The sequence below is a fragment of the Diorhabda carinulata genome, chromosome 9, assembly GCF_026250575.1.
Source record: "Diorhabda carinulata isolate Delta chromosome 9, icDioCari1.1, whole genome shotgun sequence".
Classification (NCBI taxonomy): Eukaryota; Metazoa; Arthropoda; class Insecta; order Coleoptera; family Chrysomelidae; genus Diorhabda; species Diorhabda carinulata.
The window spans coordinates 1,313,204-1,340,513 of NC_079468.1; the positions used below are offsets into that span (position 1 = coordinate 1,313,204).

Here is a 27,310-nt window from a genome sequence, read left to right on the forward strand (position 1 = left end):
TCGAAAAAATGAAGAAGGAGATTGAGTTCTGGTGAGCGTCGTGTTTCAGCAGCTGTAACTGAACGATAACATCGTTGTCCTGAATGTTAATTTCATCTGTTGCAGTTCTTTTTGAACTGGATTTTTAATATGAATAATTACAGAAAATGGGGTGATTGATATTTTGTGCGCGATCCTTTACGAATAAAAAACAGCCGTGATACAATGTTGACATTATTTTGAAACAAAAACAATGTTTATAACGAAAGTGAAATTGCTGACGAAGAAATTATCACATCTGCTGAATAAGCGTCATTTTTTACTAATTTTGTTTCGTCGCGTTAACCTATTAATTCTTATTGTATATTTGATGTGTGTGCTTGTGGTTTTTTTTATAATATGGTGAGTCCTAAAGTGTTAAAATCAGAAAATAACGGGGATAAAATTAATAATTCGGAACGTTTCAAAGAACCTGAAGGAATGGTTTCCATAGAACTGAATTCTAAAAATAGGAATCACGGTAAGATCGAAAATATTTTTCAGTATTATTTGTTTGGTATAAATACAACAATTTCGGATAGTACGTAATTACGAGGGTTATCGGAAAAGTGGTCCCGTTGCTTGATTTAATCACTGGGGGCTAGATCTAGTGATCTACAATTTCCAAGTGCGATCACCGAAGTGTAAGAAGGTTCTGGTGGTAAAGCACTTTTCAAGTCGATGAAATCCACTATCTTGACTGTTTTTTTCATGCCATGTGGATCCACAGTTACAAATCAACGCTAAAAATACGATTTTTGACTTAAGCCGCTTGAATGAGACTCGGAAAATGTTCGAAGCTAGCAAACGCGATACTCAACGCAGAGATAGCTTACTGATATTGACATTCAGTCAGTTTAGAGCGAATGCGTTGTTTTGGTAACTCAATAGCCTCTTTACAGTCTTGTAAATGTAGAATCTAACTGCACAATGTCTAGATTATCTCGTATTTACATTTGCGTGAACGTATTGCCTTCCAAAACCAAATATTTAATTACAGTTTCTTACCACTGAATTATCGCTGCCCCTAACAAAAATTCCATAACCTCAAACTTTATTTAACATTTTTTTGTTAGTTTAAAAATGAAAATAACAAAATTAGGTGCCTCGCTTTTGGAGCCCGATGGACAATTTGGTTGTTTTGTTAAAAGTTTATAGACATCTCCCTAGAATTTCAGATTAATATCGATTAATATCGATTTTTAGGATCTTCTGAAGATTTGAAAACGAAGAAATCGAATAAATTATTATTGACAGAAATAATTGTGGTTTTATTTTTACTGAATGTTACTATATTTGGCGTTCTGATTTTCTGCAATCAAGGTTAGTAGAAACTTCGTTTATTTTTATTAAAAAAAAAAACGAAAACAGAAATAAATGTATTGATATTTCAACGTTTTAATCAATAAATCTTGTATCTACTTATAAAAAAACATATTTTCTATTAAAAATCACATTTTATTTATCGTTAATCACATACTAAATTCATCAAACTTCTAAATTCTTTGCAATTTTGATGATAATGACGATAATAAACAATAAAAAACATCCAAATATAGGAATGTAACTGAAAATATTGCACGTGTATCGTTTAAATCACATTCTAAACGTCGGCTTTTAAAGTGTAAGTGAAATCATTACTCAGATAAAAGGGGAAATGACATTTAAACGTTGGTAACTCTGTAGCATCAAAAGTGTCAAAATTTTTTGTGTTTGCGTTACTAAAGAGATGGAGGACAACGTTATTAAATAACGTGACATAAAAATTGTACTACAGTTAATTTTTGAAGTTATCTAGCAACGTTGCAATTATTTCGCATAAGCTATTAGTTGAATATTCGTTTTTTTACTAAAAAAACGAAACATTTTGCAATTTTCATTAGAATGACGATAATAAACGATAAAAAACATCCAAATATAGGAATGTTACTGAAAATATTGCACGTGTATCGTTAAAATCACATTCTAAACGTCGGCTTTTAAAGTGTAAGTGAAATCATTACTCAGATAAAAGGGGAAATAACATTTAAACGTTGGTAACACTGTAGCATCAAAAGTGTCAAAATTTCTTGTGTTTGCGTTACTAAAAAGATGGAGGACAACGTTATTAAATAACGTGACATAAAAATTGTACTACAGTTAATTTTTGAAGTTATCTGGCAACGTTGCAATTATTTCGCATAAGCTACTAGTTGAATGTTCGTTTTTTTACTAAAAAAACGAAACGTTTTGCAATATTCATTATAATGACAATAATAAACAATAAAATATATCCAAATATAAGAATGTAACTGAAAATATTGCACGTGTATCGTTAAAATCACATTCTAAACGTTGGCATTTAAAGTGTAAGTGAAATCATTATTCACATAAAAGGGGAAATAACATTTAAACGTTGGTAACACTGTAGCATCAAAAGTGTCAAAATTTTTTGTGTTTGCGTTACTAAAGAGATGGAGGACAACGTTATTAAATAACGTGACATAAAAATTGTACTACAGTTAATTTTTGAAGTTATCTAGCAACGTTGCAATTATTTCGCATAAGCTACTAGTTGCATATTACATTTTTTTAGTAAAAAAACGAAACGTTTTGCAATATTCATTATAATGACGATAATAAACAATAAAATATATCCAAATATAAGAATGTAACTGAAAATATTGCACGTGTATCGTTAAAATCACATTCTAAACGTCGGCTTTTAAAGTGTAAGTGAAATCATTACTCAGATAAAAGGGGAAATGACATTTAAACGTTGGTAACACTGTAGCATCAAAAGTGTCAGAATTTCATGTGTTTGCGTTACTCAAGAGATGGAGGAAAACGTTATTAAATAACGTGACATAAAAATTGTACTGCAGTTAATTTTTGAAGTTATCTAGCTACGTTGCAATTATTTCGCATAAGCTACTAGTTGCATATTACATTTTTTTACTAAAAAAACGAAACATTTTGCAATTTTCATTAGAATGACGATAATAAACGATAAAAAACATCCAAATATAAGAATGTTACTGAAAATATTGCACGTGTATCGTTAAAATCACATTCTAAACGTCGGCTTTTAAAGTGTAAGTGAAATCATTACTCAGATAAAAGGGGAAATGACATTTAAACGTTGGTAACACTGTAGCATCAAAAGTGTCAAAATTTTTTGTGTTTGCGTTACTAAAGAGATGGAGGACAACGTTATTAAATAACGTGACATAAAAATTGTACTACAGTTAATTTTTGAAGTTATCTAGCAACGTTGCAATTATTTCGCATAAGCTACTAGTTGCATATTACATTTTTTTAGTAAAAAAACGAAACGTTTTGCAATATTCATTATAATGACGATAATAAACAATAAAATATATCCAAATATAAGAATGTAACTGAAAATATTGCACGTGTATCGTTAAAATCACATTCTAAACGTCGGCTTTTAAAGTGTAAGTGAAATCATTACTCAGATAAAAGGGGAAATGACATTTAAACGTTGGTAACACTGTAGCATCAAAAGTGTCAGAATTTCATGTGTTTGCGTTACTCAAGAGATGGAGGAAAACGTTATTAAATAACGCGACATAAAAATTGTACTGCAGTTAATTTTTGAAGTTATCTAGCTACGTTGCAATTATTTCGCATAAGCTACTAGTTGCATATTACATTTTTTTAGTAAAAAAACGAAACTTTTTGCAATTTTCATTATAATGACGATAATAAACAATAAAAAACATCCAAATATAGGAATGTAACTAAAATTATTACACGTGTATCAACAAAATCACATTCTAAACGTTGACATTTAAAGTGTAAGTGAAATCATTATTCAGATAAAAGGGGAAATGACATTTAAACGTTGGTAACACTGTAGCATCAAAAGTGTCAGAATTTGTTTTGTTTTCGTTACTAAAGAGAAAGTCATAGGATGAAGAAGACAATGAAGAATCATTTTTTTTCTTTCCAACTCGCTTCTTTTAATTTAAATTTAAAAAGTATCAAAGAAACTTTTAGATAAAACGTTAAAAATAACATTTGATTGATCGAACGTTTCATTTTGTTTTAGAAACTAACATATTTAGAAGAAAAAAATGTGAAGACAATCAGATCGAGTTTGAAAATATTGAAAAACAAAACTCGATACAACAAAAGAAATTAACCACAACGGAATATCGAAAAAAAAGAGAATCAACCTCCAATTATTATTATCCACATGTAGAGCCTTTACAACACTACGATTATATATTTTATCCCGAAACGGATTACGAATATCCTTTGGAAGAATACGTTTATTATCCTTTTGAATATAATTTACCTCATAATTATCCTATAAACCAACAAAATCTAAAGCATAGATCATCTATGAATAAAGACGAAAAAGATGAATATGAAATAAAAACTAAAACATACAAAAATGATGATACTACTGTAAAAACAGTTGATAACGTAAAAGAAATTGATAAAAATCTTGTATCTAATCAAAAAACAACGAAATCTCAAAAAATATCCTCAGGGAATCAAGAAGGATCCAACAATAGATCAAATTCGACCCCGAATGATCTACTAAGTGACGATATTATAGGAGATACTATCAAAAACAACGAAGAAAACGATAATAAATTGAAAAATAGAGCAAACGCGGTAATCAACAGTAGGAATAGAGAAAAAAACGATATACTAGACGCTCAATCGAATCAACCAGCTCTATATAATCCTTGTTTGATGGGTATGACTCAATATACTTCACCGTATAAATTAGTACCGACTGATAATAATCAATTATTTCAAATCGTATCGAGTTCGATACCGAAATTATCAGCGTACGTTGTCAATCCTCCTGTTTATCCTTATATGCAAACGCCTTTCGTGGTAACCCAACCTGCACTACCCACAAATCACCAAAACAATGGGGTTATACAAGTCAACGGTCCTGGTGGTCAATATTATATATGTAACCCCATATCTGGTCCCAGTAATGTAGGAAGTATGAATATCGCGAATATGCCTGGAGTGGAAATTAGGAGAGACGCTGCTAATTTACAGGACTTATTAGGGACTAATCTACGTCTCGAGAAACCCAAGTAAGTAAACGTAAGTCTGGCAACGCTGTCGAGAAATATTAAAACACGTACTCGTCGAGTAGACACAGAAATTTTTAAAAACGGGCTCGGTTGCCGACGTGCCGTGTTCTGGACGATTTATATCTGTAAAAACTATATTTTCCGAATTTCAACAACAATTTCCGAACTTGCCGCTACCGAATAGTTTGAAAGTGTGGAAGGCGTACCAGAAATTCTTAAAAACGGGATCGGTTGCCGATGCGCCGAGTTCTGGACGACTTATATCTGTAAAAACTATATTTTCCGAATTTCAACAACAATTTCCGAAATCGCCGATACCAATTAGTTTCAAAGTGTGGAAAACGTACCAGAAATTCTTAAAAACGGGCTCGGTTGCCGACGCACCGCGTTCTGGACGATTTATATCTGTAAAAACTATATTTTCCGAATTTCAACAACAATTTCCGAAATCGCCGATACCAATTAGTTTCAAAGTGTGGAAAACGTACCAGAAATTCTTAAAAACGGGCTCGGTTGCCGACGCACCGCGTTCTGGACGATTTATATCTGTAAAAACTATATTTTCCGAATTTCAACAACAATTTCCGAAATCGTCGCTACCAAATCGTTCGAAAGTGTGGAAGACGTACCAGAAATTTTTAAAAACGGGCTCGGTTGCCGACGCACCGCGTTCTGGACGATTTATATCTGTAAAAACTATATTTTCCGAATTTCAACTACAATTTCCGAAATCGTCGCTACCAAATCGCTCGAAAGTGTGGAAGACGTACCAGAAATTCTTAAAAACGAGCTCGGTTGAGGACTCTCCGCGTTCTGGACGATTTATATCTGTAAAAACTATATTTTCCGAATTTCAACAACAATTTCCGAAATCGTCGCTACCAAATCTTTCGAAAGTGTGGAAGACGTACCATAAATTTTTAAAAACGAGCTCGGTTGCGCCCCGCCGAGTTCTGGACGATTTATATCTGTAAAACCTATATTTTCCGAATTTCAACAACAATTTCCGAACTTGCCGCTACCAAATCGTTCGAAAGTGTGGAAGACGTACCAGAAATTCTTAAAAACGGGCTCGGTTGCCGACGCGCCGCGTTCTGGACGACTTATATCTGTAAAAACTATATTTTCCGAATTTCAACTACAATTTCCGAAATCATCGCTACCAATTAGTTTGAAAGTGTGGAAGACATACCAGAAATTCTTAAAAACGGGCTCAGTTGCCGACGCACCGCGTTCTGGACGACTTATATCTGTAAAAACTATATTTTCCGAATTTCAACAAAAATTTCCGAAATCATCGCTACCAATTAGTTTGAAAGTGTGGAAAACGTACCAGAAATTCTTAAGAACGGGCTCGGTTGCCGACGCACCGCGTTCCGAACGACCTATATGTGTAAAAACTATATTTTCCGAATTTCAACTACAATTTCCGAACTTGCCGCTTCCAAATCATTCGAAAGTGTGGAAGGCGTACCAGAAATTCTTAAAAACGGGCTCGGTTGCCGATGCGCCGCGTTCCGAACGACCTATATGTGTAAAAACTATATTTTCCGAATTTTAACAACAATTTCCGAACTCGCCGATACCGAATAGTTTGAAAGTGTGAAAGACGTACCAGAAATTCTTAAAAACGGGCACGGTTGCCGACGCGCCGCGTTCCGAACGACTTATATCTGTAAAAACTATATTTTCGGAATTTCAACAACAATTTCCGAACTCGCCGATACCAATTAGTTTTAAAGTGTGGAAGACGTAGCAGATATTCTTAAAAACGGGCTCAGTTGCCGACGCGCCGCTTTCTGGACGACCTATATGTGTAAAAACTAAAGGAAAGGATTTCGCGCATGGTACCTCGAATGCAATCAGGGCGATCTGTATTTCCAGCATTCCATTTCCTGGTCGGTTGAATCAACCACACATTTAAATAGAATTAAACCTGCCTGGAACGTGTGTGACGGCAGGTATCCATGCGGGAGATCTCGTGGGTCCGTACTTTGGTGATGGTCACGTTGAGTGTCCACCACGATCCTGTGGGGCCTGCTCAAGAACGCGTTTTTACAAAAGAACCACGCACTCTTCCCAACCTTCGAATTACAAGAATTTGAAACTCTTCTCGGGCAGCTTGACATGCATATCCTAACCTAACTTTCCGTAGAGGAACGTCGCAGTTAATATAATGATCTAGGTGTCATCAATTGACTTATTTTAGCCTGTGTATTTGATTCACAAGTCACTGGCTGCTTTTTAACCAAGTTTGTAATAAATCTTTTTAAGGGGCAACATCAGATCGTCGGAAACGGATATTGTTTGTCCAATTGGATACGAAGCTTGTTTCGATAATAGCAAATGTATACCGAAATATCAATTTTGTGATAACGAAGCTCAATGCGAAGACGGAAGCGACGAACTTGCCTGCGGCTGCAAAGAAAGAGTCGGAAAATTGAGAACGTGCGATGGGTATTTCGATTGTCCCAATGGGGAGGACGAATTGGGTTGTTTCGGTAATTACAATATTCAAATTATGTTAGAAATTAGATTAATAACCATGTCAGGGACTAAATTCCTTTTCTTGGATCATCAAGAATGGTTCGTTTGTAATTTCTTCAATCCTAATCTTCATCTTCATCTTCATCTTCATCTTCATCTTCATCTTCATCTTCATCTTCATCTTCATCTTCATCTTCATCTTCATCTTCATCTTCATCTTCATCTTCATCTTCATCTTCATCTTCATCTTCATCTTCATCTTCATCTTCATCTTCATCTTCATCTTCATCTTCATCTTCATCTTCATCTTCATCTTCATCTTCATCTTCATCTTCATCTTCATCTTCATCTTCATCTTCATCTTCATCTTCATCTTCATCTTCATCTTCATCTTCATCTTCATCTTCATCTTCATCTTCATCTTCATCTTCATCTTCATCTTCATCTTCATCTTCATCTTCATCTTCATCAACTGCGATTATTCCAACAGATGCAGGTTGTTTAAAACTGGTTAAAAAAGAATCTGACTTCGCGTAGTTTCCATAATATCCAATCGGAATTTCAATTTCAATTCCAGGTTGCCAAAAAGACGAATTCAGTTGTGACGATTGGTCAAAATTAAGGAAAGGCACTTGTATACCAATAGAGCAACGATGCGATTCAATTACACAATGTGGTATCACCGGAAAGGATGAGGAAGATTGTACAGTGCTCGCAGATAATATTGGAGAACAGCCTTTCAATAAAATATCCAATTCCGTAGGGTTTCTCCATAGGAATTTCAAAGGGAAATGGTATCCGACTTGTTTCGGTAGCGAATTATGGGCTACGGATGTTTGTAAAGTAGAATCAGGGCCTTTGACAGTGTAAGTTTTCTATACTAACCTATTTTAGAAGTTATCGATTGTTTCCGTAGGTTTCCCAGAACGCATATGGCTATAACAAACGATAAATACGACGGTCCTTTTATTAATATCCTTCCGAATAAAGAAATAAGCATCGTGAACGTTTGCGTTAAAGATAGAGCCGCTTTCGTCGAATGTCCCGCTCTATATTGCGGTATGAGATTAACCACGAAGAATCCTTATAGAAAACAAGAAGTTGATACCAGCGCGGAGCAAATGTTGAACGAACTAGAACGATTTTCTATTATGCGTAAAAAAAATTTGAAAAGAAGCAATAGTAGAGTGGTGGGTGGTAAGCCGAGTCAACCTACGGCTTGGCCTTGGTTGGTATCCATCTACAGGAACGGGATTTTTCATTGTGGGGGAGTTTTGATTCACGAATCTTGGATTGTTACTGCAGCACATTGCTCCGATAAGTAAGTACCGGTGATCAGTTTTGGCCCAGACACTTTTCATTCTTAAAATCCACCACCGGTCAAAAGTTTTGACCACCCCTTGTATGTATGTAGATATTGTGGTATCGTATACACCGTAACTCAAAGTTTGCTCCTTTTTTGATGAGATACTGGGGAAATCAGCGCTCAAAGCTGATCTGTTAATACTTTTAGAAAATTCAGAATGTTGGATTGGTTCTAGCTGCTAGAGGTCTCGTGGTAAAAACTTTTGACCGCTATTGTACATTAGTCTTCGACGTTTTTCTCGATATGGATGTTTCTAGCGACATAATATACAGTTAGGATTTGTATTTTCTTATTTTTTGCCATTTCTTTGCCATGTCAATGAAACGTCAAACAATGGGCTATAAATTTAGGTCTTTAATGTATATTCGGGCATCGGCGGCACGGTTTCTTACTAGAAAACCTGCTATTAATATTAATACCGAGGTAATCGGCTATTCCGAAAGAATCCTATATACAGAGTGTCCCACGTCGAGTTAAAACTACCCGTATATGGCAAAATAATAAAATTATGAAAATTTCTACGTTTGGGTTCTTCGGACACAAATTTTTATTGAGAAAGTCATGGAATTGCTTTCATCGGCAGGGGATGATCGCCATGGCTGGAATTGAGGAATTACCTTTCGAATTTCTTGACCACCCACCGTATTTACCAGATCTAGCCCACAGCGATTCCTATTATCTTACATTGAGGTTTTTTAGAGTAGTACGTTACACTTAAACCCCTATTTTGAAGAAAAACGATTAATTAGAAAAGTTAAAATACTTGTGCATCACTGGACTAGGTATACAGGATGTCCCCAGTTAAAACTAACTGTATATAGTGCAAAATACTTGTAATAAAATCATGAAAATTTCCACGTTTAGGTTTTCGGATACGATCTTTTTAAAATATTTTCAAAAATGGCCGGCTTCCGGTTCTACCGGAAGTCGACTGTAACTTTGTTATTTCAAATAAAACACCCTATATATTAATACATTTTTAAAATCTACGTAAAATTTTAGTATACTTTTGTCTAAAAATTTTTTTTCAAAAATGTATACTTTTTGAGTTATTAATTTTTTTGTAACTATTGCAGACCCTTACAAATTATTTTTTTGCGTGGATACCCTTAAAGATATGAAAATAGTTTCTATTCGGTTGCTTTTAGCAAAGTTAGACGTATTTGAATCTACGTTGGAAAATTTTTTGTTTTATACAGGGTGTGTATAAAAAGTGTTCAAAGTTTTACTTCATAAATATCAAATTTCTCTATTTTTTTAAATAGATCACCCTGTATATTAATACATTTTTGAAATCTAGAGAAAGTTTGGTATAATTTTGTTTAAAATCTTTTTTCTAAAAATGCATACTTTTTGAGTTATTAATTTTTTTGTAAAAAATTTCACCGTTGCAGATCCTTATAAATTATTTTTTTACGAAGTTATCCTTAAGGATACGAAAATAGTTTCTATTCGGTTGCTTTTAGCAAGGTTAGACGTATTTGAATCTACGTTGGAAAATTTTTCATTTTATACAGGGTGTGTATGAAAAGTATACAAAGTTTAACTTCATAAATATCAAATTTCTTTATTTTTTTAAATAAAACCACCCGGTTTTTTTCTATTTTAATGCATTCAGGGGTAGAAAAACTGTCATTAATCAATTAGTGATTCTTTAGAAAATCGTTAAAATCGCTCGTTTTCAATTTAATAATGAATAAATAAAATACTAAAATATTTTGCCATATACAGATAATTTCAACTCGTCGTGGGACACCCTGTATACCATGCGTGCATAAAGTATTACATTACGTTAATAACCACTTTTATGAAGTATAATATACAAAAAATTCCAAAAATATGAGGATTTTTGACTGTTTTTTATATAAACTCCTTGACACAATTAATGAATCACTTAGATTTATCTAAATATTTACAATATGAACACAAAAATTCGTAATTATTCACACTCTTCTCATATAAACTTTCCTACCAATTATTTAGAAGAAATACTATAAATAAACCGCCTGCTACTAAAAAATCTTGTACAAATAAACATGAAACGAATTCCGGCATGTATAAAAAAATTCGCGAGCGAATTCGGCGAATTTTAAAAATTCTGAACAGAGCCGTCCTAAGGAATCATTTTGTTCATAACCTCATCAAATTTTTGTGCGATATATTTTCCTATTCTTCAATATAGATCTCTATGAGTTACTTGTAATTAGAAACTATAACTTCGCATCCTCTTTTCGAGTCTCATAAAAGTTCTATAGGATTCATATCCGATCTATTAGGTGGCCACTATAATTAAGAGACATTGACATCAAGTAAGAACCTTATAACCTGTCTAGCCACGTGGAGGAACACAAAGACATTCCTCACGAGCATCAAAGCTAATTCCTCCCCAAAACATTTTAGAACCACCACCAAAAGGCACTTTAGGAGATATATTACAGCTGTAAAATCATTCTCAATCATTTATAGTCCAATTCTGATGTAGTCTTGCAAAATTTGAACTCTAAACTTCGTCTTTTTTTGGCTGGTCTTCTGTTACTTAAACCCTGCTTCATATAAACGTCTTCTAACCATTCGATACGATTCCTGGTGGCTCTTCTGTTTATGAGAGGACGTCGTGTCGACAACGATCATCAATTTGATTAGTGCGACTTGGTCTTCGATGGTACGAACCCGTTTCACTATACGACTGATGCTGGAACGACGTCTTCTTAACTCTTCTCATTTATGGTGAATACAAGCTACAATTTCCTTTATTAGAATGATTACTTTGTAGATACTGGTTATACTATTACGAAATACAAGCTGGTATGTTGAGGAGATTCTCGTACGCGCCCATGGAACAACACCGTTGGGCTACAATCGTCGTAACCAACGAAAACTACGATAGAAGTTCGTTAACCAACGATATAGCTCTTATGAAATTATCCGCCGCTGTTAGATTCAATAGATACGTTAGACCGATTTGTTTACCGTCAGCTTTAACTGCGGGTAAGGAATTTTTAGCTGGACCGCCTCCGGGGACGATCTGTTCGACCGTCGGCTGGGGAGCTACCATCGAGCACGGATCTGATCGTAAGTCTGAAACTGTTTTTGTCTCACCAACTTTGTGATTTGATTTTTTGATTTGATTATTGTTTAGCCCAACCTATTAAGTTGGGCTAAACAAGAATCTGGACATTTTGGTGTGTACCAATGTTATTTTTGTTTGATCCAAACAAAAGGCGTGACCACCAAGTCCAAACACACCGTCCAGTATCCAAACTACCCAACAGATCAATCCTACATAGTGCCAAAGCATAAAAATTTGTTCTTTGTCAACCAATAAGGTATCTCAAGAGCGCGACCAAAGTTATGAACCCTCAGCATTGAAAGACTTACGAGATGTTTGGAAAATTGCTTGGGCTACAGCTTGGTAATACAAAATATTGCTGTTCCATTTGCGAAAAAGACGGAATAAGCTACGACATGAAGAAAGTATGGTCCAAGGGCAGAAGAATGATCCTTCAGTGAACCTTGATGACATGCTGTTACCACCGTTGCTTATAAAGCTTTGACCAGATGAGAAATTTTGTAAACTGTATGCCTAAAGATGACAGTAGATTCTTATACCTGAAAGAGAAATTATTTTCCAAGCTTTGTGAGGCAAAAATTGAAGAGGAAATGTTCAATGGTCCACAAATGCTGGTGCTAATGAAGAATACAAACTTTGGACGAAATCTGATTGATCTGGATCATGAATTTTGACCAAAATTTCCTCATACAAAGCTTTGGGATGTAATATACCAAAGAAACCTGATGTTTCAATGTTTTTCCATTGATTTATCATTAATTGGTGACCATGGTACATTCGAAACTTGATGTAAGCTAAGAATACAAATTTTGAAGGAAAGCTGATTGATCTGGATCATGATTTGTGACCGAAATTTCCTCATACAAAGCTTTGGGATGTTATTTACCAAAGAAACCTGATGTTTCAATGTTTTTCCATTGATTTATCATTAATTGGTGACCACAGTACATTCAAAACTTGATGCAAGCTAAGATTACAAATTTTGGAGGAAAGCTGATTGATCTGGATCATGATTTGTGACCGAAATTTCCTCATACAAAGCTTTGGGATGCAATATACCCAAGAAACCTGATGTTTCAATGTTTTTCCATTGATTTATCCTCATTTGGTAACCATAGTACATTCAAAACTTGATGTAAGCTAAGAATACAAACTTTGAAGGAAATCTGATTGATCTGGATCATGAATTTTGACCAAAATTTCCTCATACAAAGCTTTGGGATGCAATATATCCAAGAAACCTGATGTTTCAATGTTGTTCCATTGATTTATCCTCATTTGGTAACCATAGTACATTCAAAACTTGATGTAAGCTAAGAATACAAACTGAAGGAAATCTGATTGCCCTGGATCATGAATTTTGACCAAAATTTTCTCATAAATAGCTTTGGGATGCAATATACCAAAGAAACATGATGTTTCAATGTTTTTCCATTGATTTATCATTAATTGGTGACCATGGTACATTCAAAACTTGATGTAAGCTAAGAATACAAACTTTGAAGGAAAGCTGATTGATCTGGATCATGATTTGTGACCGAAATTTCCTCATACAAAGCTTTGGGATGCAATATACCCAAGAAACCTGATGTTTCAATGTTTTTCCATTGATTTATCCTCATTTGGTAACCATAGTACATTCAAAACTTGATGTAAGCTAAGAATACAAACTGAAGGAAATCTGATTGCCCTGGATCATGAATTTTGACCAAAATTTTCTCATAAATAGCTTTGGGATGCAATATACCAAAGAAACATGATGTTTCAATGTTATTCCATTGAATTATCATTAATTGGTGACCATGGTACATTCCAAACTTGATATAAGCTAAGAATACAAACTTTGGAGGGAAGCTGATTAATCTGGATCATGAATTTTGACCAGAATTTCCTCATACAAAGCTTTGGGATGCAATATACCAAAGAAACCTGATGTTTCAATGTTTTTCCATTGATTTATCATTAATTGGTGACCATGGTACATTCAAAGTTTTCGTCTGACAAATAAATGTTGTTGACCAGTCTAATTATTACAGCCGATCATATGCGGGAAGTAGAAGTACCGATTTTGAGCCACTGTAAACATAGAGATGATTTGAGCCAAGATGAGATATGCGCGGGATTATCGGAAGGCGGTAAGGATGCTTGTCAAGGTGACAGCGGCGGTCCGTTGATGTGTAGAAACCCAAATAACCCGAGCCAATGGTATTTAGCCGGTATTGTTAGTCACGGAGAAGGTTGTGCCAGACCTAATGAACCAGGGGTTTACACTAAAGTCAGTAAATACGTTGAATGGATCGCAGAAAATATCGGTTCGTATATTTTTAACATAACCCATAAATTTTTAAATGAAATGAAAATTTTCATCGTTTCAGGCGGGGAAAAATTCATTACTACGTTCCCTTTGCAGCACTGTCCGGGCTTTGTTTGCAAATCATCAAAAAAATGTCTTCCGAAGAAACATCATTGCGATAAAATAGTCGATTGTCTTTTTGGAGACGATGAAACTAGTTGCAGTAATCATTTCTTCGACTTGTTTAAACAAGCTAGAGAAAGTGAAAATGATGATGACGATAATAAAATTGATGGAGCTAATACAGGAAATGAAACAGTTTTAGTAGATCCTACTTCAATTACAAATACCTCGAGCAATTCTAGTAATACAGATGAAAATTCAGTAGAATTTTTTACTTGTAAAAGGTAATACTAAAGAAAAACTGAGTATTCAATGGAAAATAACAAGATTTTTGCCATGAGATGGTTTTATACACAACATTTCTTACTTACTCACTTAATTTATTTAAATACTTACGCTAAATACACTCGAATATGCACTAAACACTAAACTACTCACTATTTGTTAAAATTATCAACTATTCACTAATTTATTTAATTTTTCCTTTTTTTTAATTGTAAAAGGAAATACTAAAGAAAAACTGAATATTTAATGGAAAATAACAAGATTTTTGCCATGACATGGTTTTATACACAACATTTCTTACTTACTCACTTAATTTATTCAAATACTTACGCTAAATACACTCGAATATGCACTAAACACTAAACTACTCACTATTTGATAAAATTATCAACTATTCACTAATTTATTTAATTTTTTCTTTTTTTTACTTGTAAAAGGAAATACTAAAGAAAAACTGAATATTTATTGGAAAATAACAAGATTTTTGCCATGAGATGGTTTTATACACAACATTTCTTACTTACTCACTTAATTTATTCAAATACTTACGCTAAATACACTCGAATATGCACTAAACACTAAACTACTCACTATTTGATAAAATTATCAACTATTCACTAATTTATTTAATTTTTTCTTTTTTTTACTTGTAAAAGGAAATACTAAAGAAAAACTGAATATTTATTGGAAAATAACAAGATTTTTGCCATGAAATGGTTTTATATACAACATGTCTTACTTACTCACTCAATTTATTCAAATACTTACGCTAAATACACTCGAATATGCACTAAACACTAAACTACTCACTATTTGATAAAATTATCAACTATTCACTAATTTATTTAATTTTTTCTTTTTTTTACTTGTAAAAGAAAATACTAAAGAAAAACTGAATATTTATTGGAAAATAACAAGATTTTTGCCATGAAATGGTTTTATATACAACATTTCTTACTTACTCACTCAATTTATTCAAATACTTACGCTAAATACACTCGAATATGCACTAAACACTAAACTACTCACTATTTGATAAAATTATCAACTATTCACTAATTTATTTAATTTTTTCTTTTTTTTACTTGTAAAAGGAAATACTAAAGAAAAACTGAATATTTATTGGAAAATAACAAGATTTTTGCCATGAAATGGTTTTATATACAACATTTCTTACTTACTCACTCAATTTATTCAAATACTTACGCTAAATACACTCGAATATGCACTAAACACTAAACTACTCACTATTTGTTAAAATTATCAACTATTCACTAATTTATTTAATTTTTCCTTTTTTTTAATTGTAAAAGGAAATACTAAAGAAAAACTGAATATTTAATGGAAAATAACAAGATTTTTGCCATGACATGGTTTTATACACAACATTTCTTACTTACTCACTTAATTTATTCAAATACTTACGCTAAATACACTCGAATATGCACTAAACACTAAACTACTCACTATTTGATAAAATTATCAACTATTCACTAATTTATTTAATTTTTTCTTTTTTTTACTTGTAAAAGGAAATACTAAAGAAAAACTGAATATTTATTGGAAAATAACAAGATTTTTGCCATGAGATGGTTTTATACACAACATTTCTTACTTACTCACTTAATTTATTCAAATACTTACGCTAAATACACTCGAATATGCACTAAACACTAAACTACTCACTATTTGATAAAATTATCAACTATTCACTAATTTATTTAATTTTTTCTTTTTTTTACTTGTAAAAGGAAATACTAAAGAAAAACTGAATATTTATTGGAAAATAACAAGATTTTTGCCATGAAATGGTTTTATATACAACATGTCTTACTTACTCACTCAATTTATTCAAATACTTACGCTAAATACACTCGAATATGCACTAAACACTAAACTACTCACTATTTGATAAAATTATCAACTATTCACTAATTTATTTAATTTTTTCTTTTTTTTACTTGTAAAAGAAAATACTAAAGAAAAACTGAATATTTATTGGAAAATAACAAGATTTTTGCCATGAAATGGTTTTATATACAACATTTCTTACTTACTCACTCAATTTATTCAAATACTTACGCTAAATACACTCGAATATGCACTAAACACTAAACTACTCACTATTTGATAAAATTATCAACTATTCACTAATTTATTTAATTTTTTCTTTTTTTTACTTGTAAAAGGAAATACTAAAGAAAAACTGAATATTTATTGGAAAATAACAAGATTTTTGCCATGAAATGGTTTTATATACAACATTTCTTACTTACTCACTCAATTTATTCAAATACTTACGCTAAATACACTCGAATATGCACTAAACACTAAACTACTCACTATTTGATAAAATTATCAACTATTCACTAATTTATTTAATTTTTTCTTTTTTTCACTTGTAAAAGGAAATACTAAAGAAAAACTGAATATTTATTGGAAAATAACAAGATTTTTGCCATGAAATGGTTTTATATACAACATTTCTTACTTACTCACTTAATTTATTCAAATACTTACGCTAAATACACTCGAATATGCACTAAACACTAAACTACTCACTATTTGATAAAATTATCAACTATTCACTAATTTATTTAATTTTTTCTTTTTTTTACTTGTAAAAGGAAATACTAAAGAAAAACTGAATATTTATTGGAAAATAACAAGATTTTTGCCATGAGATGGTTTTATACACAACATTTCTTACTTACTCACTCAATTTATTCAAATACTTACGCTAAATACACTCGAATATGCACTAAACACTAAACTACTCACTATTTGATAAAATTATCAACTATTCACTAATTTATTTAATTTTTTCTTTTTTTTACTTGTAAAAGGAAATACTAAAGAAAAACTGAATATTTATTGGAAAATAACAAGATTTTTGCCATGAAATGGTTTTTTATACAACATTTCTTACTTACTCACTCAATTTATTCAAATACTTACGCTAAATACACTCGAATATGCACTAAACACTAAACTACTCACTATTTGATAAAATTATCAACTATTCACTAATTTATTTAATTTTTTCTTTTTTTTACTTGTAAAAGGAAATACTAAAGAAAAACTGAATATTTATTGGAAAATAACAAGATTTTTGCCATGAAATGGTTTTATATACAACATTTCTTACTTACTCACTTAATTTATTCAAATACTTACGCTAAATACACTCGAATATGCACTAAACACTAAACTACTCACTATTTGATAAAATTATCAACTATTCACTAATTTATTTAATTTTTTCTTTTTTTTACTTGTAAAAGGAAATACTAAAGAAAAACTGAATATTTATTGGAAAATAACAAGATTTTTGCCATGAGATGGTTTTATACACAACATTTCTTACTTACTCACTTAATTTATTCAAATACTTACGCTAAATACACTCGAATATGCACTAAACACTAAACTACTCACTATTTGATAAAATTATCAACTATTCACTAATTTATTTAATTTTTTCTTTTTTTTACTTGTAAAAGGAAATACTAAAGAAAAACTGAATATTTATTGGAAAATAACAAGATTTTTACCATGAAATGGTTTTATATACAACATTTCTTACTTACTCACTCAATTTATTCAAATACTTACGCTAAATACACTCGAATATGCACTAAACACTAAACTACTCACTATTTGATAAAATTATCAACTATTCACTAATTTATTTAATTTTTTCTTTTTTTTACTTGTAAAAGGAAATACTAAAGAAAAACTGAATATTTATTGGAAAATAACAAGATTTTTGCCATGAAATGGTTTTATATACAACATTTCTTACTTACTCACTCAATTTATTCAAATACTTACGCTAAATACACTCGAATATGCACTAAACACTAAACTACTCACTATTTGATAAAATTATCAACTATTCACTAATTTATTTAATTTTTTCTTTTTTTTACTTGTAAAAGGAAATACTAAAGAAAAACTGAATATTTATTGGAAAATAACAAGATTTTTGCCATGAAATGGTTTTATATACAACATTTCTTACTTACTCACTCAATTTATTCAAATACTTACGCTAAATACACTCGAATATGCACTAAACACTAAACTACTCACTATTTGATAAAATTATCAACTATTCACTAATTTATTTAATTTTTTCTTTTTTTTAATTGTAAAAGGAAATACTAAAGAAAAACTGAATATTTAATGGAAAATAACAAGATTTTTGCCATGACATGGTTTTATACACAACATTTCTTACTTACTCACTTAATTTATTTAAATACTTACGCTAAATACACTCGAATATGCACTAAACACTAAACTACTCACTATTTGTTAAAATTATCAACTATTCACTAATTTATTTAATTTTTTCGCTTACTTCCACTATTTTGATAAGTTCACTATGACATCTGATTATTTACTGACTTTTCGCTAATAAACAAGATCCTATTTATACAAAAATAATTTATCGACAATTCAGCTCTAGAATGTAAGCATCCGCGAGATTTGGATTCTATCAACATAATAGCACCGGCTTCAAGATTTAAGTCATTAGACGAGTTTGTAACATTTTCTTTCTGACACCTGTCACCTGTCACCTTATTTTGACATTTTTAATAGTGTGAAATTTATTTATTTTCAGTTTACTTCAATTAATTCCTTCTAAAAAGGAATGTGACAAAGTGATAGATTGCGAGGACGGAAGTGACGAACTTAACTGTACTTGTGCCGGTTATGTGAAATCTCAAAATCCTAAAGCTATTTGTGACGGAACATCTGATTGCTATGATCTATCAGACGAACAATGCGGTTAGTAATTCAAATTGACTTTCAAAATTTATTCATTCATATACAAAATATTCTTTGTAACAACATAATAAACATTCTACCTCCATATTGCAAACACCTGATTTTTAAGTAACGACATACGTTCCATCGACTGCCTCGTTGTAATCTCATAATGTTAAAAAGAGATAGCGACAAACAACATTAATTAGGTTCTATTCATGAGGGTGAAGTTTGACAGGTGACAAACATGGCAACTAGTTGACAGCGTCTTATAGGCGCCAAATTTAAATTGTTAGGAATCACGTAGTTATTTAACGATATTATTGCTATTTAGTATTAAATTGTATTTTGAGATGTTAATAAATTGATGAAAATATTGATGAATTTAAAAATTAATAGCTCTCAATTGAATGTAGTGCAATGAGGTTAGTCCACAAATTTTTTTTTATTTCTGAATTTATACGCACTGTCTCTTACGTAATTGATTTATTCACCGGCTACTTACTTTAGTTCAGTTCACTATGACTATGAATTATAAACTGACTTCTCGCTGCTAAACAAGCGAGAATTTATACCAGAGAGGAATTTCTAGAATTCTAGAAAGTAAATAAACAAACAAATGCATGAAAGGCTTTCGAAAAATTGGTTCAAACAAGATAAACAATCCGCCATTATAATAAAAATACGTAAAGAGCTTTTTTGAAAACTTTTTTTGTGCACTCAGCGTGTTCACCTAATTTTAGACTCATTATAACCGAACAGGACCAGTTTTAATGTCCATGTCGTGGACGAGTTTGTAATATTATTATATAAATCGGATGCAGCTTCGCATATTTTCGTGTTATAATACGAGGGCTAATAAAAAAGTAAGGAACGTTTGATTTGAATAAGAATATGCTTAAAACGAGTACCGTGGAAGTGATTCGGCTGAAATAGTGACACATTTTACAATTTTTTTTAGTGAAATGTGAAAAATATGAATACTACTGTCGCCTAAGTCAACAATGCATAGATTTGAAGCGACGTTGTGATAAAAAAATAGATTGTTCGAAGGGAGAAGACGAATGGGATTGTGGTAAGTTATTAGATATAATTTAGAGTACTAATTCAGATTTTAGCAACGTTGTCAGACTTTGAAATGAGATAATTTTGATTTTTTTTCATAATAATACTGTTCGGTTAATTCTAAGGCTAATTATTTTATCTTGAATTGTGTTTTTTGTTATAAAATTTCGTCTGAAGCTAATTTTTAATGTAAAATCCACAGTTTTCGCCAAAACTTTGCTCCGAGGAGAATTTTGTTATTAAAAACGTCTCTTTTAAAACATGGGATCAATAGGGACTTCTGGGAACTAATTTTTAATGTAAAACCCACAGTTTTCGCCAAAACTTTACTCCGAGGAGAATTTTTGTTATTAAAAACGTCTCTTTTAAAATATGGGATCAATTGGGACTTCTGGGAACTAATTTTTAATGTAAAACCCACAGTTTTCGCCAAAACTTTACTCCGAGGAGAATTTTTGTTATTAAAAACGTCTCTTTTAAAATATGGGATCAATTGGGACTTCTGGGAACTAATTTTTAATGTAAAACCCACAGTTTTCGCCAAAACTTTACTCCGAGGAGAATTTTTGTTATTAAAAACGTCTCTTTTAAAATATGGGATCAATTGGGACTTCTGGGAACTAATTTTTAATGTAAAACCCACAGTTTTCGCCAAAACTTTACTCTGAGGAAAATTTCTCTTTTACCTAGACTATACAGCTCTGATAAAATATTCTATAACGTTTTTTGTAACAATCTGTAATAGAGTGTTAATTTTTCGCTAATAATAATTATTTTCTCCATACGTTTCGGTTGGTATCCATTCCGAAAAAGTTTTATTTTGACACGCAAACGTTAATTACAGTCCTTTACGTAATACCTACTGATAAATCAACGTCAAGTCTTAATGTTTGGTCGTTCCAATGAAAAAAAAAATATATATATATATATCCGAAAGATTACATTACGAAATTACTCAAAACGAAAGTGATGTGAAGAAATTTATGATTCGATTATATTGTCAGACGTGTAGGTTATTACAGTTTGATATATCTGCAAGATTGTAAGAAAAATTGTTGTCGTTAATTTCTTTAGTGGACGCAATTACCGGTTTTACCACTTTTGTTATTAAGTTTTGCGGGAGCTCTCGCGCGGAAATTTATCGTCACTATAATTTACCTACCATTTATTATTTTATCGAATTTATTAAAATTGTTTATATAAAATGATTTATTTATTTATTTATTTATTTTTTTCCATTTTTCAGTGACACTTACAAACGGTCGTACCGTAGATTTGGACGCGGATTCTCGTCCGAATCTAACGACGCGCGGTATCGTAACCATAAACCGCAACGGGGTTTGGCGTCCCTATTGCCTAAACTCCACCGAAAAACCTGCTAATATAGCGACTAATACTTGCTATTTATTAGGCTTCGAAGAATATCTAACGTTCAATAAATTCCAATTAGACAAAACACCCCTAAACGAAAACGAAATAAAAACAATTTACGAAAATAACACTTGCCAAGGATTGTATGTTAAATGTTCGAACGTATCTTTGGATAATTCGATCCACGGCATTCGCGACAACGCAATCGACGAGGTTGAACTTTATACCGCTCCATGGAATGCCGTCATTTATTCCGACGGTATATATAGATGTATGGGAGCTATTTTAAATCCATTTTGGATTGTTACTTCCATCAATTGTACCAAACATTTAACGCAGTAAGTGATTTAAACCATCTTTATTTAATCAGTGACGTGTACGAGGCTTGTCCATAAAATAAAGTTTCCAACAAATGTTTCGATAACTTCGATAGCGTACCGGGGCGGAAATTGGGAGAAAGAGTGCCAAACAGTCAAGTTTCGTCGAGACTCACATAACATCAGCAGCTCTTATTTAATGGACAACTCTCGTAATAAAAATTGTCAATAATTGAATTCTAATGAGACACAATACGATTCTTTCGACAAGCTTCTTTTTTTTTACCAAAAGAAACAGCATTGGCACGTCCCTCAACCTCCGGAGTTTTTGCTGTGTTGCAGTTATACTCGACGCTACGTTGCCGCGTTTATATTGTTGGTGTTTTTTAGTTTGGAAGAGCACTACGTGGCTGTTTTATTGGGTAAAGGTAAAGCCGAGCTGCCCGTCGAAGGCCCCCACGAGCAAACACTAAGAATTGTCGAAAGTCGACGAATTCCAAATACCGATATTGTCCTATTGAGAACTGAAAAATCGATATCTTACAACAGATACGTCAAACATCTCCGCTTAAATTTGAGGTGAATATTTAAAAGTTCGTACGGCGATGATGATTTTATTTTGGAGGTTTACTTTGTAGGAGGGATGGAGAAAGGAGAGAAAAATGCGTGGCTATCGGATTATTTGAAAATAAAGCGAAGTATGTCTTTTTGGCTCCTGTCAAAAATTGTGACGTTGGGTATAGGTGTTTCGAAACAAAAATCAAAACTAACTGCAAGGTATCCAACTTTTATTTTTGTATTATTATGAAAATGTATGAATAATTCGATTTCTAGAATTCGATTCCTTGGAGTGGTAGCATTGTATGCGATTCTGGTAGCGGTTGGTACTCGGCGGCTGTGTATTTTGAAAAAGATGGTTTATGCGGCTTATCTTCCGTCAAAAAATATACCAGCATTCCTTATCACAAAGTGGAAATAAACAAAATTTTAGGTATTTATATATATATATATAAAAAAATTAACATAATTTTTGGATGGCAGTGTATATAAAACTCCTTAATTATTTAGTAAAAAATGTATAAAATAGATATCTCACTTTGTGGAGGGCAGTGTATATAACACTTCTTATATCTACTCCATAAATTTTCCCACGCTCGAAAGTTATTGTAAATTTTTTTCGAAAAATTAATTTTTTTTTCCAAATTCGTAATACAAAACATTTAAATATCATAATTCGAACAATTTTTCTAAATTATTAAAAAAAAATTAGTTCAAGTTAGGTTAGGAATTTATATAAACAAAAAATAACAAAACACTTTCTATCTCTCCATGTATATAAAAATTTATAAAACTAATAATGAAATTACACTTTTTGGATGGCAGTGTATATAAAACTCCTTAATTATTTAGTAAAAAATGTATAAAATAGATATCTCACTTTGTGGAGGGCAGTGTATATAACACTTCTTATATCTACTCCATAAATTTTCCCACGCTCGAAAGTTATTGTAAATTTTTTTCGAAAAATTAATTTTTTTTTCCAAATTCGTAATACAAAACATTTAAATATCATAATTCGAACAATTTTTCTAAATTATTAAAAAAAAATTAGTTCAAGTTAGGTTAGGAATTTATATAAACAAAAAATAACAAAACACTTTCTATCTCTCCATGTATATAAAAATTTATAAAACTAATAATGAAATTACACTTTTTGGATGGCAGTGTATATAAAACTCCTTAATTATTTAGTAAAAAATGTATAAAATAGATATCTCACTTTGTGGAGGGCAGTGTATATAACACTTTTTATATCTACTCCATAAATTTTCCCACGCTCGAAAGTTATTGTAAATTTTTTTCGAAAAATTAATTTTTTTTTCCAAATTCGTAATACAAAACATTTAAATATCATAATTCGAACAATTTTTCCAAATTATTAAAAAAAAATTAGTTCAAGTTAGGTTAGGAATTTATATAAACAAAAAATAACAAAACACTTTCTTCTCGTATATCTCCATGTATATAAAAATTTATAAAACTAATAATGAAATTACACTTTTTGAAAGGCAGTGTATATAGAACTTCTTAATTATTGAATGAAATATCAGCCATTTTTTATCCCTACTTTTCAAACAACTTTTTTCACTCGTACATTATATCAAATTTCAGAACAAATTACTCCAGACGTCGACGCTCCCAAATGTGATGGATTTAGATGTTCCCTAGGGGAATGCATAAACAAAACAAAAACTTGTGACGGTATCACTGACTGTAGAGGTGGCGAAGACGAAGATTCGAATTTGTGTTATGAAAATGAACACATCTGCCATCTAACCGGAGAATGTCGTAAGTACAGATCTCTTCCTAATTACAGGAATCATTATACCAATAATAGGAGATTCAGCATGAATATAAACTTGAAGTATAGATGTCGCTAGACAAATAACTTAAATTTATAAATTGTATGAATTGATAATATAAATAGATACAAATTTCTTATTTTTTAATAAAAATTTCATTGAAACAATATATTTTTTACGAAAATGAAATACAAATAAATTATTTAAAAAGAAACTATTTAAAAAACAAGTCAAGTACACGGTTTTTATATATAGATGACGCTAGGCGCTTATCTTGAATTAGTATTTATAATAATAAGACGTTTATCAGTAATTTGAATTTAGTAATTAGACTGATATATTGCATACAATTAAAGAATTTATAGCAAATTACTGATGAATTTCTTCTTATTATAAATACTAATTCAAGTTAAACCTTTAGCGACACCTATGACTGAAAACACTATACCTCATTCTATTTATTAATGATTCCTGTACGGTACAATTCCGAGTATCACTGTAGATAAATAATTAGACTGATATGTTACGTTCAAATAAAGAATTTATAGCAAATTAATGATAAATTTCTTATTATTTATTTATCTATAAACAGTCTAATTATTTATCTACAATGATACTGGAAGTTTTATCGTACAGGAATCGTTAAAATAAGAATTAAGTATACATTTCTCATTAATAGGTGTCGCTAGGCTATTAAATTAAAATTTATGTTATTGATAATAAAAATTGTAATAATTCACAATTAATTTATCGATTTAATTAAGAAATTAAATCAATTCGATTATTTCTAAATAAACTTAATGATTAACAGGGATTTTCATAAATATTTTTTGCGTACAGAAAACAGTAATAGAATATTATTGATATAATGAAATTGTAGTACGTGAATCTCATTCATAGATGGCGATAGACGTTTAAATTGAAATTTAGTCATTTCATGAATAATAAATAAGAATTTGTTTGTTTCACAATAAATTTGTCATTAGCTCCACGTAAATATTCATAAATATATACAAAGAATTAAAATGATAATCGAAAATGTGTTTTATTGTATACAGAAATCAATCAAAGCATTCTACTGGGTATTTAAAGTTTGAATTTTCATTTATAGATGTCGCTAGCCGTTTGAATTGAAGAAATTCAAGTAATACTAAAAGAAATGGAGATTTTTTTAGTTTATTATATGAATTTCATGATTAATAAATATTTTTAGAATGTCATTTTAACGAATTAAGATGTAATAATGGCATATGCGTCCCCAAAAGCAAGTTTTGTGATAGAAACGATGATTGCGGTGATTTGAGCGACGAACCAGATGTTTGCGATTGCAAATCTTACCTTGAATTAACGAATCCGGAAAAGATTTGTGATGGTATCGTCCATTGTATGGATAGAACTGACGAAGATCCACAAGTTTGTCCATGCAAACCAAATAGTTTCAACTGTTCAAAGTTAGTAATAATCAATTGTTGTTATTTTCTCTAAATCAATCATAATATTAACCCTTTTCATGAATATTTGATTGAGATAATCAAATATTAATTATTAATAAAGTTTATACCAAGAAAACGGCATTGTTTGTACAAAATCCTAAACAGCGAGGGTCATAATTTGTATAACAACGAATTATCTCAGCAATGTTGCCATATTGGCTCCTGCGAAGGAAACTTGGGTATTTTTATATTGAAAAAAATGGTTTTTTCTTCATATAAAACGAGGCTCTCTGATTTGTTATGTTTATTTTCAACCGTATAATGGGTAAAAAATATATCTTGAGATAATTTTGTTTCAATCTAATAGCTTTTCTTTGTTCTTCATCCAATTTAATTATTTAATGATTAAATAATACTTTTTCTGTACCCAGCTATATTGTTAAAGATGAAATGGGATGAATCGTAAAAATCATAAAACTGATATCAACTATTGCTTCATATAACTAAAGCTGGCAACGTTGCGCTCTTTTCCAGATGATTTATAATTCGTGACTATGGCTGTTTAACGTCTTGTACCTTATTAATTATAGAATTTATTTTAACTTCAATATTTTTTATTTCTTCGTCTTTTTTCTACACTTTTGTTTCAAAAATTCGCATTTTAGCTCTAACCTTTGTATTTCCAATGATATGGTGTGTGATGGAACTCCGGATTGTCCAATAGGAAGCGATGAAAAACTGTGTTATAACATTGTAAATGAACAGAACGAAACGTACGTAAACAATTCAAGCCATAAACAATTTAATATACTTAAGAATAAACAATAAAAAACATTAAGTAATAAGTATACGGGGTGTCGTTAAAATTAAAATTAAAATTATTATTATTTATAAAAATTCTAGAACGAACGCTGGAGAATTAATATCGAGAACCGGAGGTATATGGCACTCGGGTTGTTTCCGTAATAATTATACAGCTCAAGAAATCGAACACATATGTCAAAATTTAGGATTTTCCGGTGGGACTTCGGATCAACTTGAACCGCCCAACACTATATACGACATAAATACGATGCGACCGAAAATAGACGATTTTGATATCATATGGTTACGAAGATATCCGAACGAACAATTTAGAATTGGACTTAGAACCGGAAATGAACCTTACGTCAGTTTTATACCCGACGACGATTGTTACAAACTATTTTTAGCTTGTCTTTAATTCAATAAATAATTCGATAATCAAATTTTTCAATTAATTTTTATAGCATACC

The 27,310-nt window shown here is 31.2% G+C and overlaps 1 protein-coding gene across 1 annotated transcript; it reads left to right on the forward strand.

Annotated features, from left to right (window-relative positions):
• Positions 1 to 338: 338 nt before the first annotated feature.
• On the forward strand, positions 339 to 27,276 carry LOC130897787 (serine protease nudel-like). Its single transcript, XM_057806690.1, has 19 exons — positions 339 to 499; positions 1,225 to 1,341; positions 4,073 to 5,087; positions 7,362 to 7,588; positions 8,152 to 8,440; positions 8,491 to 8,895; positions 11,714 to 12,012; positions 14,047 to 14,322; positions 14,386 to 14,710; positions 19,342 to 19,508; positions 20,449 to 20,562; positions 21,799 to 22,261; positions 22,631 to 22,819; positions 22,879 to 23,017; positions 23,075 to 23,231; positions 24,413 to 24,589; positions 25,817 to 26,054; positions 26,702 to 26,809; positions 26,940 to 27,276. Exons 1-19 carry the CDS (start codon positions 379 to 381, stop codon positions 27,256 to 27,258), a joined length of 5,145 nt encoding a protein of 1,714 aa, XP_057662673.1. The 5' UTR covers positions 339 to 378; the 3' UTR covers positions 27,259 to 27,276.
• Positions 27,277 to 27,310: the final 34 nt, after the last annotated feature.

What these genes read in the sequence shown, in the direction of transcription:
- LOC130897787 (XM_057806690.1), top strand. Translation starts at nt 379, where the DNA reads ATGGTGAGTCCTAAAGTGTTAAAATCAGAAAATAACGGGGATAAAATT. An exon ending in GGACGAATTGGGTTGTTTCG is followed by an intron (nt 7,589 to 8,151) that starts GTAATTACAATA and finishes TTTCAATTCCAG; the next exon opens with GTTGCCAAAAAGACGAATTC. An exon ending in TCTATCAGACGAACAATGCG is followed by an intron (nt 19,509 to 20,448) that starts GTTAGTAATTCA and finishes AATTTTTTTTAG; the next exon opens with TGAAATGTGAAAAATATGAA.